We start from the raw sequence: 12,832 nt of genomic DNA on the forward strand, positions 1-12,832 counted from the left end.
GTTTCACCATGAATCTCAGGAATTTCCTGGAACCCACACTGAACGTGCACTTTGCCGGGCAGCTTCACCTTGAACCTTCTCAACACCGCAAAGGCCTGCCGAAGGTCGTCTAGGTGTTGTGTGAGGTCTCCACTCTTGACTAGCAGGTCATCTGCGTAGACCTCTATATTTCTCCCAATTTGATCATTGAACATACAATTGACCAACCACTGGTAGCTGGCCCCCATATTCTTTAAGCCGAATGGCATGGCTGAGTAGTAGTACAGCCCCCGGTCTGTGATGAACGATGTTTTCTCCTCATCGTCTGGGTTCATACGGATCTGATTGTACCAAGAGTGAGCATCCATGAAGCTCAGCATGCAATGGCCTACTGTCAAGTCCACAATGAGGTCGATGCGAGAAAGCAGGCGGGGCATGCCTTGTTCAGATCAGTGAAGTCCACACACATTCTCCACTTACCCATTCGATTTCTTTACAAGCATCGCATTGGATAGCTAGTTCAGGTAGGCGTTTCTCGTATGAATCCTGCCGCAAGTAGTTGATCGACCTCAGCGGCAATGGCGATGTTCTTCTCTGTTTTGAAGCTCTTGCACCCCTGCCTTACTCCTTTGGCCTTAGGGTCTACGCTTAAGTGATTCAACATGATCGTTGAGTCGGTCCTTGGCATGTCTTCATGGCTCCAAGCGAAGACATCACGATGCTCCACGAGAAGCTGTTGTAGAGCGTCCCTCATTTCTACGGTCATCCTAGTGCTGATCCTAGCAATGGCTTCTGGTCAGTTCAGGTCCAGTAGTACTAGCTCCTGCGGCTCATTCGTCTTCACCTTCTTGAGCAAGTACTCGTCCCTTATTTCATCCTCTGTAGGGGTGCACTCCAGAGCGGGCGAAAGGACGGCTGGCATGTCCTCCCCAGTTTGCATGGTGTGGGCTCTCCCTCCAATGTCTTTTAGTTTATCAATCGTGTTGTCACATGTCTCCCTTTTCGATCCTTCCGGTTGTGTCGCTTCCATGGTTGTCGTCTCCATATTCGCCTATGCTACCGTTTTGTCACACTCGTGAGCCTTCCTAGAGCAGGTTCTCGCAAGAGTAGGAAGAACACGTGAAATTTTCTCAAAATCCCACAGACGGCACCACTATTGATTTTGTATTTCGTACGCTATTGGGCCAAGCTCTAGGCAATTGGAGTCTTCAATTTAGGGCTTGCAAGCACAAAGGAAAACTTCAAAGTCTGACGACTAGGGTGGCGGTCCGGGGGAGCCTCCTATGTTGAAGTTAGTAAAGCTTCATGTAAAGGATCAAGGGCAGTTATAGTGAGCAGAGTTTAGAAAGTCTAACCTTTATTTCGGTGTCCTGGGGTTGCTTTTATACTTGTGTTCAGGGTCAGAGGCCCATGCCCTGCCGCTGGTATGACATGTCCCTCTTGGTTCCTTTAACTGCGGTCTTCTAATGTGGCGTGACTCTTTGGAGAAGCATTCAATGCAAATGGCCTCTATCCTATCCAGGAGCTATAAGTGTGATGCGTCGGGTTACCCTTGCCCTTTTCACTCATTGTCAAAGGATTATGATCCTTTGCTCTGTACAAGCCACTTGCCAAATTTCCTCCATCTAGAGTTCGAAGGGCCTTTCTGGGCAGGGGCTCAGTTGGGTTGCGTGGGCATCTCTCGTTCGAGCTTGTACTTTTGGGCCTTAGGCCATTGAGAAAAATCTATTTAACACTCATCTTAACATCCAAATATATCTAAACTCATCTTAGGTAGGTCCCACAAAACTCGCTCCATCATCTCAAGTCACTACTATTTATAAAAAATTCAATTCATCTCAACTCAGCTCAACATCCAAACGAGGCCTAAAGCATTGTTTGGTTAATAATCTGGATCCATGAACTCATTCATGTTAAACCAATTATTAATAGGATCTATTACTTTTATAATTTTTCATAAAAAAGTTAAACCGGCCATCTTAACCTACTTCATACATTTTAATTTAAAAAATTAAACATATCTCAACCTAAAAAAGTAAAATTCATCTCAATAATACTATTTACAACTCAATTAAACTCATCTCAACATTTAAATGCAGTCTAAATCAAAAGAAATATATATTATTAATATAATTGACGTTGTACGTTTTAATTTACACATAATATTTAATTTATAATTTTTTTTATAAATCAAATTTTGCCGCATAATATGTAATGTATGTCTTATGAATAGAGTTTAGAGAAAAAAAAAATGAAAAAAGAAAGAAAGAAAGAAAAGAATCTCATGATTTTTTTATAATACATTTATTTATTTATTTTTTAAATCCTTCTATCATTATTCTGCATTTCCATTATTCTAGGTACATATTCCTTCATGATTTTGTTGTCTACAAGCACTATCCTTTCAAAGAAAATAAACTACAAACTAAGGGTTTGCAAGTAACTATTATAACTATATACTCCTAAAACTGCAACTAAACCCTGTTAGCTAGCTCCATCCCTCCTTCAGAGCTTCCACCTTCTTTGCTTTTGATCTGAATAGGCTTAAATGTGTACAGTTTCGCACAACAAAGGTAATATATAAAGTTTAAAACTTGCAATAACGTGAGCAACCAGTAAAAGTACTCCAACTTTCCCTTACTCAGGTTGTCATTTCTCAGCCAGTTTGATCCGTTAGGACCTGCAGTGAACTTATGCACCATGGAAACCAGAAGCGAGCTCAGATAATTCCCAAAACAAATGGCCAACCAAAACAGTGCCATGGCTGTGCTCCTCATGCTTTCTGGTGCCTGGTCGTAGAAAAACTCCAGATGTCCAATTGACATGAAAGCTTCTGCCATCCCATGCAGGCTGTACTGTGGCACAAGCCAAAACGCTGATATGGGAATGGTGGAATGAGGATGATCGATGAGGCCGCTTGCCATGGCGGCGTTTTTGCGCTTCACTTCGATGAAACCAGCAACCAGAGTGGCCAAGATGGAGATGACGAACCCAATTCCCATCCGGCGGAGGAAGCTAATGCCGCGGTCGAGGCCGGTGAAGTGGCGGGCTACGGGGATGAAGATGCGGTCATAGAATGCGATTGTGAGGAGCATGGTGCTGTAGGTGAAGACAGACATTGATCCGGCAGGGACTTGGAAGGATTTTGAGAGGTGCCTGTCCATGGTTTTGGCTTGCACCAGTGAGAATGTGCTCTGTTGTGCGTAGGCTGTGATGAGGAGGATTCCTGCTGCCCATATTGGCCCCATTCGGACCACTGATTTTAGTTCTTCCACTCGATGAACTGTGTTTAGCCTCCATAGGTTGGGTGCTTCCCCATATTTGAGTTGCTTGTCTTCTTCTGTCACTATGGCTGCCTTATCAAAAAACCTGCATTCATTTCATTACATTTTAGTAAATTCTTCTTACATATTCCAGAACTTGAGAAGATCTTGATCTTGTAAAAACTATCATCTATATTGTTTTTAGCGAAAAAATCTTCATCAAAATCAACTCAAGTAATTTTTAAGATAAGATTAAGGTTCATTTGGATGTTAAGAGTATCTTAGATCATCTATAAATAATAGTGAAATAGTTATGAATACTAGTAAACTGTTTATGAATATTAGTGAAGTAGTATGAAAATGTCCTAGAACGATTATGTTCCAAAACACTGCCTAAATTGTAAGGTTCATTTCATATCTCAATCCCATATTTGACATCTTTAATTCATACATGAACTTTTTTTACCCAACTCCGACGAATTAAAGGGTCGTGTCCTAATAGAATAACTTTATTCAATGGTTTTTACACCATATATTATCTATGTGACATATATAATTTAATTTAAAAGATTAGTTTAAATATTATAAATCAAATTATGTTTATATTTATGTGGATGTTGTGTGGCTAAGACATCTTTGAATAGCATTTCTCGTCCAAAAATATCAGGTAGTTGTTGGGCCCAATTATGGACCACGAGATAGCCATTTGGGCCACAATCTAAGCTGAAAGAAAACCTAGTGGCTACCTTTATGCGGTTCAGAAATAGGATTCAAAATCAAGACCAACCGACAAGTAACTTGTTCTGTTCTGTTGCCCATCAGGGTCTTCTGTTGCCCATGCAGGGTCTCACTGGTAAGTGGGATGACTCGGATTACAGGCAAAAGGACGGAGAGTCTTTTGTTGCTTAGCTAAAAGGCTATCACAGTAGGATAGAAATCAAGTCTGTGGTGCTGCATGCATGCATGCTCACCGAGATCTGTGGTTATGGGTCCCTCCCCCTGGCCCCTAGCTCGTATAATGTATACCAAGGCAATTATTAAGTCATGATCTGTCTGTTTCCAGGCTTCCAGCTAATGACAAACTACAGGATATCTAATTTCTTCCACCAAAATAGATGATGATAATGGATGCCCGGCCATGCCCAACTCACATCTCTCCTATATTTGTCTCATCCATCGTCGGTTTGACTGGTTGTTAGTGATATAGTGCTTGTCAGGTCTACATGACGATGTTCCTATCTTCCTTTAGAATTGGACCATTCAATTACCAAAGTTGTCTACCGATTCCAATGATCATACAAAGACAAACAGATCAGACAGAAACCAAAACAACTAATACGTATGTTGAGCCGTGGAGCATTTCTCCATGCCTGGTTCCAGAACTTTTATATTCATCTTCATGGGAAAAACAAAAAGAAAAATATATTGAATGAATAATACTACGTATAGTTATAAAGTATTCAAATGCTGTATAGTCGATTTAAAAAAAAATAAAATTTACTATTAAAAAATTAATTTTCTTATATAAATCTCATATTTATTTATATTTTTCAAAATAATTTTACAGTACTGTAAGCATTATTTCTCATATCTTTAACTAATTAATTATTATATATCTCTTTAGGTGCCTTGATTGCACAGCCTGTTGGGTTTTCTTTTTCAATTTCTTTTTTAACCACTGTTTTTTTTTTTTTTTTAAATCTATTTTATACACCATTATTGTGTGGGACATAACTTAGGTAGTGATAGGATTACTACATATTACTACTTATAATATATTTAAAGTTTTTTTTTAATTTTTTATCATTTTCTTTTAGATATTCTTTTAACATTCTTAATTATTAAAAAAATTTAAAAAATATATAATTTTATTAATAATAATTTTTTTAATCATTAAGTAAAATAAAAAATTTTAAAAAATAAATAAATAATAAAAAATAGTAACCTTATCATCATCTAAGCTAATTTACCAAGCATGCATGTCTGTACCCTTATGTGTGTACGTATTCGTTCACCCACACAATCGTACCTCAGAATGGCCCTACGTACTGATGTGTGATGGCAAATTAAGCATATAATATGCATGCGGCATTAATGATGATGTTACAGTTACAGAATATACCATATTATATATTTCTTTATAATATATGTTTTATGATTAATAGTGATAAAATTTGAGGTAAGTATTTATTAAATTTTTGAAAAGAAGAGAAAAAAATTAAATAAAAATATTATAAAATTAAAATATCATTAAAATATAATTTTTGTTTTAAAATTTAAAAAAGTTTAATTTTTTTAAAAGTTTAAAAAATTGTAATAATTAATTTAAAAAAATTATAATAATTGATATTTAGAAAAAAGATAACTCAGATGATAATAAGATGAAAATTATTTTTGAGCAACTCCTAAATCCATCCATGAAACCTGTGTTGTGCTCATGCATGCACAACACCATCCTTGCACGCATGACATATATATATATATATATATGGATATTTTAAAAATTTAAATATGAAATATTTTATTAAATTAGACAAAGTGTAGAATCAAAATTTAAATCAAAATCTTTGTTCTGATACGATATTAAATCACAGTTTGTCAAGAAATCTTAAACCCAAAGAGAGAGAAATTACTTACTTCATGTGCTTGGTGTGGAGAAGCTTCCCACTCAGGGAAATGGAGGCATCAAGCTCATCATTCTGGTAGAGTAGTTTAGGATCAGAAACCATGGGCAACTTTCTCTTCCTGTATGCTGCCACCATCACCTGCACCAACCGGGTAAATGGACTCCCAGACGGATTCAAGTTCCGGTAAAGTGGGTACCCACCAATAAAGGTAACAACTGAAATAAACATGGCAATGGTTGGAACTCCAAGGCCCAAACCCCATCCAACATTATCCTGAATATAAACAAGCACTGTCACAGCCACTATAAAGGATACCCCCATGACAAAATAGTACCAGTTGAAATAGTTCCATGTCTTTGTGTTTTGCTTAGGATCCGTCTCATCAAACTGGTCCGCCCCGAATGCCACAACACAGGGTCGGATCCCACCAGATCCTAGGGCTGCAAGTAAGAGAGATATGTAGAGAATTGCCTGCTGTCCGAAGTCAGCTTCTTGACATACTTGATGAGTACCAACTTTACATGGGGGTGGCCTTAGTTGTGGAAGTACTGCCGATAGTGTTAAGAGCATCATTCCCTGAAAATATATGTTTATGATTAAAAGATCGAAGTCCCTGATTATGTAAAAGAAAATACAAAAAGAGACTTGTAATGGAACATTTCTATAAATTAATTTGAGTTGTTTTTAAATAATATTTAGTGGAATCCACTTAGATTTCTTTAACCAAGTAAACCCATGATCATCTGTCTGTTTTCTTCTATTTGGTTCTCATAAAAAGTGAATAAGATCACTCAAAGTTGTCACATGGATGATGTTCTTGAAGGTTTTAGAGAGAGAGAGAGAGAGAGAGAGAGAGAGAGAGAGAGAGAGAGAGATGCTTAACAATTTGGTAAATGATGGAAGCAACAGTTACTGTCCAGAAGCGGCCGACAAAGGCATCAGAGAGGAATGCTCCGAGCAAAGGTGTCAAGCTAGAAGTGCCTCCAAAGTTGGTAACGGTGTTAGCTGCTTTGGTTAATGGCATATGCAGCTCAGTTGTTAAATAGCTAATCATATTTGCAGTAAATCCCACCACAGCCAACTTCTCAGAAACCTCATTTGCTGCACAGAAACAAGAACAGTATCATCATCGATCATCAAAACTAGTAATATTTTCAAAAAAACCCAAAACAAATGCAAAAACACAAAAAAGAAGAAAACTTTCATGTTAACATCTAAGACTGCTGTGAAAGCTCAATTAGTTAATTACCAAAAATGAAGGGCATTGTGATAAGCCCTCCCTTTTTCCTCGTGCCATGGCCCCCTTTCTTCTCCATCATGATCTTCTTCTTTGATTTCTAGTTTTTCTAGTAGTACTGATTCCCAGAACCCCTATTTATAGCCTACACTACATGTGTGGCCTTTGAATGAATTATTTAGAAGGTAAAAAATGGATGCATGCAACTTGTCTGCACAGCATTCACCAGCCATTCATGTAAACGCTCCTTTTCCCATTGGTTTAACTGGACAATGATTTAGTACTGTGAGTCTGTGTTATCTTTGTCCATAATTAATGAGATGTTTTATTTTTTAGTGGTTTTGATGAATAAGCGCAATCCTTTGTCGAAAGCGATGGATGGTGATAGATGATAGGTCTTGACAAAGTTTTTAACTTTTTTCTCAACTTGTAATATGATAATGATCATGTGCATTCAGGATGTGGGATGCATGCTGCATGGACCGAACTCCCTTCTCTTTCTAATTCTTAGTTCTTATCGTTATTATTGATTAATAATATTCAAATTAATGTGGGTTTCGATGTCTCAAAGTATAAATTAAATAAATATCAAACGATAAATAATTTAATCACAAATAGATTCTATAAAACTAAACTTATATGTGGCTTGATATGGTATGTTAGATGTAAAATTAGTATTTTTATTATAAAATATGTTTAATGTATTATATGAATTCATATCAATTTATAAATTTACTTTTATATAATTAGAAAATGAAGTTTTGAACCTATACATTTACATTAAATGAGATTAAATTTGTAAAATCAACTGTTGGTGTTTCAAAATAATTAATTATTATAATATATGGGAGCATCATCCAATGTTTTCTTAAACAAAATTATATGGACACTATTATTACACAACTGAACATGAGTTTATTTATTCTTTTGACACAATTCGGAACCATTTAATGGGGGTTGATCATGATCAGATTTTAGAATAAACTCAAAATGGAGATGAGTCGACACATGATCCAAGAGAAAATGATGACTATACTAGGCAAGGAGATTTTATAAAATATTCTATAGGAATAGCTAGCCATGTAGCACGATTATATTACAATGTGATATTTAGTTGATCTTTTATGTATTGTTGTCTTGTTTTTATCATTCTTGTGACGACATCGGTCATCTATATTGTACTGTTGTCCTGTGGAAAGATTATCGGAGTCATGGTTATTATTGACTCTTTTATATATACTAAGATAGGGTCGAACATGCAGCACGGTTGTCTAATTGGTTGAAATGATTATTTTTAAAAAATAATATATATTGGGTAAAAAAGTTAATTTTAATCAACAATTTAATATATATATATATAGTAAAAAAATTGTAAATTTTAGTAAATATCTGGGAGTAATGATATTTGGACAAATCCCACAATGTAAAATTTTTGTGCCTTGTACAAAGATTTATTTATCTATGCATTCCACAAGGAAGTTTTATATTTTCAGCATTTTTTTTTAATGTGTAAGGATGCTTAAAAATACACAAAATAGAATAATAAAAGAATGAAATGTGAACTGCACCATCTACACGGCACCATTTAAATACATCCTAAACCTAAACATCCCCACTCCCTCATATTTCCCCCTCCTCACAGATAGGGGTGTCAAATCGTGTTAATGGATCGTGTTCGTGTCGTGTCAAAGCATGTATATTATACTATATAGATAAACCCTAACCCAACCTGTTAAGCTTATCGTGTCAAAATCTCAAACCCTAACCCAACCCGTTAACATAACGTGTCGTGTCGTGTCAACCCGTTTTGATCCATTAGTGAATATTACTAAATAAGTTGACATAAAACAATATGACCTGTTTCAAACTGTTTATGTAAATGGGTTGAATATACCTGAAATTAACCAGTTTGACTTAATTAAATTTAATATAATTTTTTATAAATGTTAAAATCACAATATCTATAGAAATTATAAAACTAACTACAAGTCTAAAATTACAATCTAAATAATAAAAATATCGAAATTAAAATTTTAACAATTTTACTTTTGGGTAGAAGGGTATAATTATAACTTTAACTTTCTTAACATGTCATAATGGGTTATAACGGGTTGACCCGTTATCAACCCGTTAAGCAATAGTGTCTTAACGGGTCAACCCGTTTTGACCTGAACCCGTTAAGACTAAACTCTAACCCGCTATTATCGTATCGTGTTCGTGTTGGGTTAACGGGTTGTGTAACATATTGTCACCCCTACTCACAGACACCCCATTTCCCATTTAAACCTAAATCTAACATCCCCTCTCACTCACATTTCTCTCGCTCCCTTTTTATTTTTTCCTTCATTCTTCGATATCATATTTCCCATTAACCTGAACCTAAACAACCCCTCTCATCTACACTCCCTCACTCTCTCCATCTCTCTCCCACCCCAAGACTTACCGACGCCCTATTTTTGCCCTCAATTGTTGCCTGCCACTCTAGGTCACTCTCTCCATCTCTCTATTTCCTCCATCTCCATGAGTCAGCAACAGTGTTATACCATCACCTCTTCCACTAGCTGCTGTTGGGCTCACAGTCGACATCAGCCTCCACACGATCTAGAAGAACCAGCTCGAAAAATAACTGTGCCTAAATAAATGTGAAGTGCATTGTTTGATTTCCTCACATATGTATATATTTCTTTCTGCGCTTCTAATTTGTTGGCTTAGGTAGTTGATTAGCTATCGTGGGTTTTTTTTTTTTTTTTTTTTTTATATATATATTTCCTCAGATCCGTATATGTGTTTTCTTCCTACACTGCTAATTTGTGGCTCAATTTGTTAAGTCTCTATTGTCAAAAATTTTCAAATCTGCCATTAAAAAGAGCTCGAACATTTTTTTTAAAATTTTAAATCAACCCATTTTCGAACGCTCTTGCATGTTACCATAAAAATGCCTTTTGGTATAGATCTATGGAAATTTGTACTGATTTTGTTGCTTACCCAATTCAAAATATTTCAGATTTGTTATAACTAAGCACATACCGAGCATTTTTTTTCATTCTAAAGAAACTCATTATTTCGGTCAGTTTTTGAGGGATTTTCTTAGGAGTGGGTTTCATATATTGGGTTTCATATATTTCGTCTAGATCTTTGCATATAGTGTACAATTGGTTTGATTTCATAAATTCCTTCTGTAACTTGTGCATTCCCTCGGATTTGTCCATAATAGATTTGAGAAATGCCAGTTCTGAAATATACACTGTTTGGTTTGATTTCCTAATTTCCTATACTGGTTTCCTTTTGATATATCTAATTTTTGTATTGATTTCGTTAATTAGCTGTTGTGGTAATATTTCAGATCTCACATTTACTGTTTGCTAAATGTTTTGATCAAATGGGATATCCTAGATTTTTGTATCCATTGCATAGTTGGTATTTGGTGTGCCCCTGAGATTCTTTCTTTGCTTTGTCTGAATCTCCTACTCACTATTTGATTTCTCTATTTTTCCTATATAAGTGAGGTTCCTTCTCTACTTCTTTAGATCTCCTACTCACTATTTGGTTTATCTTTTTTTCCTACATAAGTTTTTGATTCGGTTTCAGAGGTTTTTTGTTTCTTTTTAAATAGATAGAGATGTCTTACATTGATTTTTTTTTCTCTACAAATACTGTTTCTTCCAGATCTTTGTATATATTGTGCATTTGTTTGATTTTATACATTATGTCTGTATCTTGTGTATCCCATGGAACATTTCTCAGAACCAATATGAGAAATGATGGACACAAAATATATATTGTGTTTGGTTTCATCTATAAATTCCTTACTTGTATTTCCTCTTTATATATTTAACATTGGTTTTATTTAAATTCCTTCTTCACTTGTTTGACTTCTCACCAATATATTTATCTATTGTAAATAAGGCTATTACTTATACTCTTTTGTACAGAGGGTTTTCAAATGCATCCTCCTTGTCTCTACTTATTTGCCAAATGTTTTTTAAATACTTTAACAATTTCTATTAGATATTTGTATATATTATATATTGTGTTTGGTTTGTACTAAACCACTTATCTCTTTCGTGTGTTCCAATGTTATGGTTTATATTTTTGTAGTAATTTGTTTGACTTCTCACCAATATATTTATCTGTTGCAAGTAAAGATATTATGTTATTCTATTTGAACACATTAGTGTTTCTAAACATAGTATCAATCAAGCCAGAAACATAGTATAGAACATAACCAAAAAAAAAAAAAATGAAAAGAATCAACAAAATAAATACAACATACGATTCTTAAATGCCTTTTCTTTGCCTCTACCTAAATGCCAAACTTCATTTAAATACTTATAGAACGCATTATCATTTTTTAGATCTTTGCATATATTGTATATTCTTATATTGTATATTCTGTTTGAACACAGTAGTATCCTTATATACAACATCAACCAAGCCAAAAAATAGTATAAATCAGAACAACAACAAAAATGGAAAGAATTAGACAAATAAATACAACATACGATTCTTAAATGCCTTTTCTTTGCCTCTACCTATCTACCAGACTTCTTTTAAATACTTACAGAACGCATTATCCTTTTAGATCTTTGCATATATTGTACATTCTTATATTGTATATTTTGTTTGAACATAGTAGTGTCCTTATATATACTATCAACCAAGCCAGAAAATAATATAATTCAGAACAACATCAAATGGAAAAAATTGAAGAGATGAATTATATTAGCAACTAGATAACAAAATAAATTACACCATACACTTACAATGTTAAGAACCAGAAAACTAAAAATAACCCACAAAAAGAATAAGCACTACAGTAAAGAATAAAAAAAAAACAAGGAAAACAAAAAAAAAATCGAAAAGATGAATTATATCACCAATGAAATAATAAAATAAATTACACTATACACTTACAAAAATGAAAACCAGAAATGTGAAGCTCTGAAAGTCCCTAACCAACAAGACTTGAAAAGAAATCACCAAAAATAACCCATACAAAAGAATAAGCATTGCAATAAACAATGAAAAATAGAAAAAAGAAAATAGGAATCACAAAAATTGGGAATAACCCACAAAAAAATAGAAACCACTGTCTTTAACATTAGGAAAATAAATAAAGGAAAAAAAAAAGGAAATAGAAGAGATGAGAACTAAAGAACACAAAGAATGTTTCCCAAAAAAGTTACCTTGAATGAAGAATAATATCCAGAAGGAAAGACAAAATTACAGGCCAATAGTGAAAGGAAAATAACCGATGAGACCCTTTTAAGGTGCACCATCCTCCCATCGACGTCCTAACATCACTGCAAACCAAATCAAACATAAATAGGAAAACTAAATCAATTTGGATTGTCCAAATAAATAAAGTGATGACTAACAGACTGACACAATGATAATGATGATTTCTCATTACCCAAACGGATGCATGAACTGACGGAATGAAACATGCATGGATTTTTCTTTTTTATTTATTTATTCTTTAGAAATGAGTATTTTTTTCCCAATGATTTTGTGATTTATTTATTGGTGAAATGAGACATGCATGAATTTTTGTTTTTTTTATTTTTTATTTTTTATTTCTTCAGTAATGAGTATGGGTTTCTTTTATCCACTGATTAAGAATATTTTTTAAATGGTTTTTGTATTTTTTATTTCTTTTTGTATTTTTTCTTAAATATTTAAAAATGTTAAATCGATACACAGTAAAAATAAAGAAAGAAAATATG

At 34.4% G+C, this 12,832-nt stretch overlaps 1 protein-coding gene across 1 annotated transcript; it reads right to left on the reverse strand.

The window, feature by feature from the left end:
- Positions 1-2,267: 2,267 nt before the first annotated feature.
- On the reverse strand, positions 2,268-7,302 carry LOC122296241 (protein NRT1/ PTR FAMILY 3.1). Its single transcript, XM_043105791.1, has 4 exons — positions 7,119-7,302; positions 6,753-6,970; positions 5,880-6,445; positions 2,268-3,348 (listed from the first exon to the last, which is right to left on the reverse strand). Exons 1-4 carry the CDS (start codon positions 7,186-7,188, stop codon positions 2,454-2,456), a joined length of 1,749 nt encoding a protein of 582 aa, XP_042961725.1. The 5' UTR covers positions 7,189-7,302; the 3' UTR covers positions 2,268-2,453.
- Between the last annotated feature and the right edge of the window lie 5,530 nt (positions 7,303-12,832).

This window comes from Carya illinoinensis, chromosome 15, assembly GCF_018687715.1.
Source record: "Carya illinoinensis cultivar Pawnee chromosome 15, C.illinoinensisPawnee_v1, whole genome shotgun sequence".
Lineage (NCBI taxonomy): Eukaryota > Viridiplantae > Streptophyta > Magnoliopsida > Fagales > Juglandaceae > Carya > Carya illinoinensis.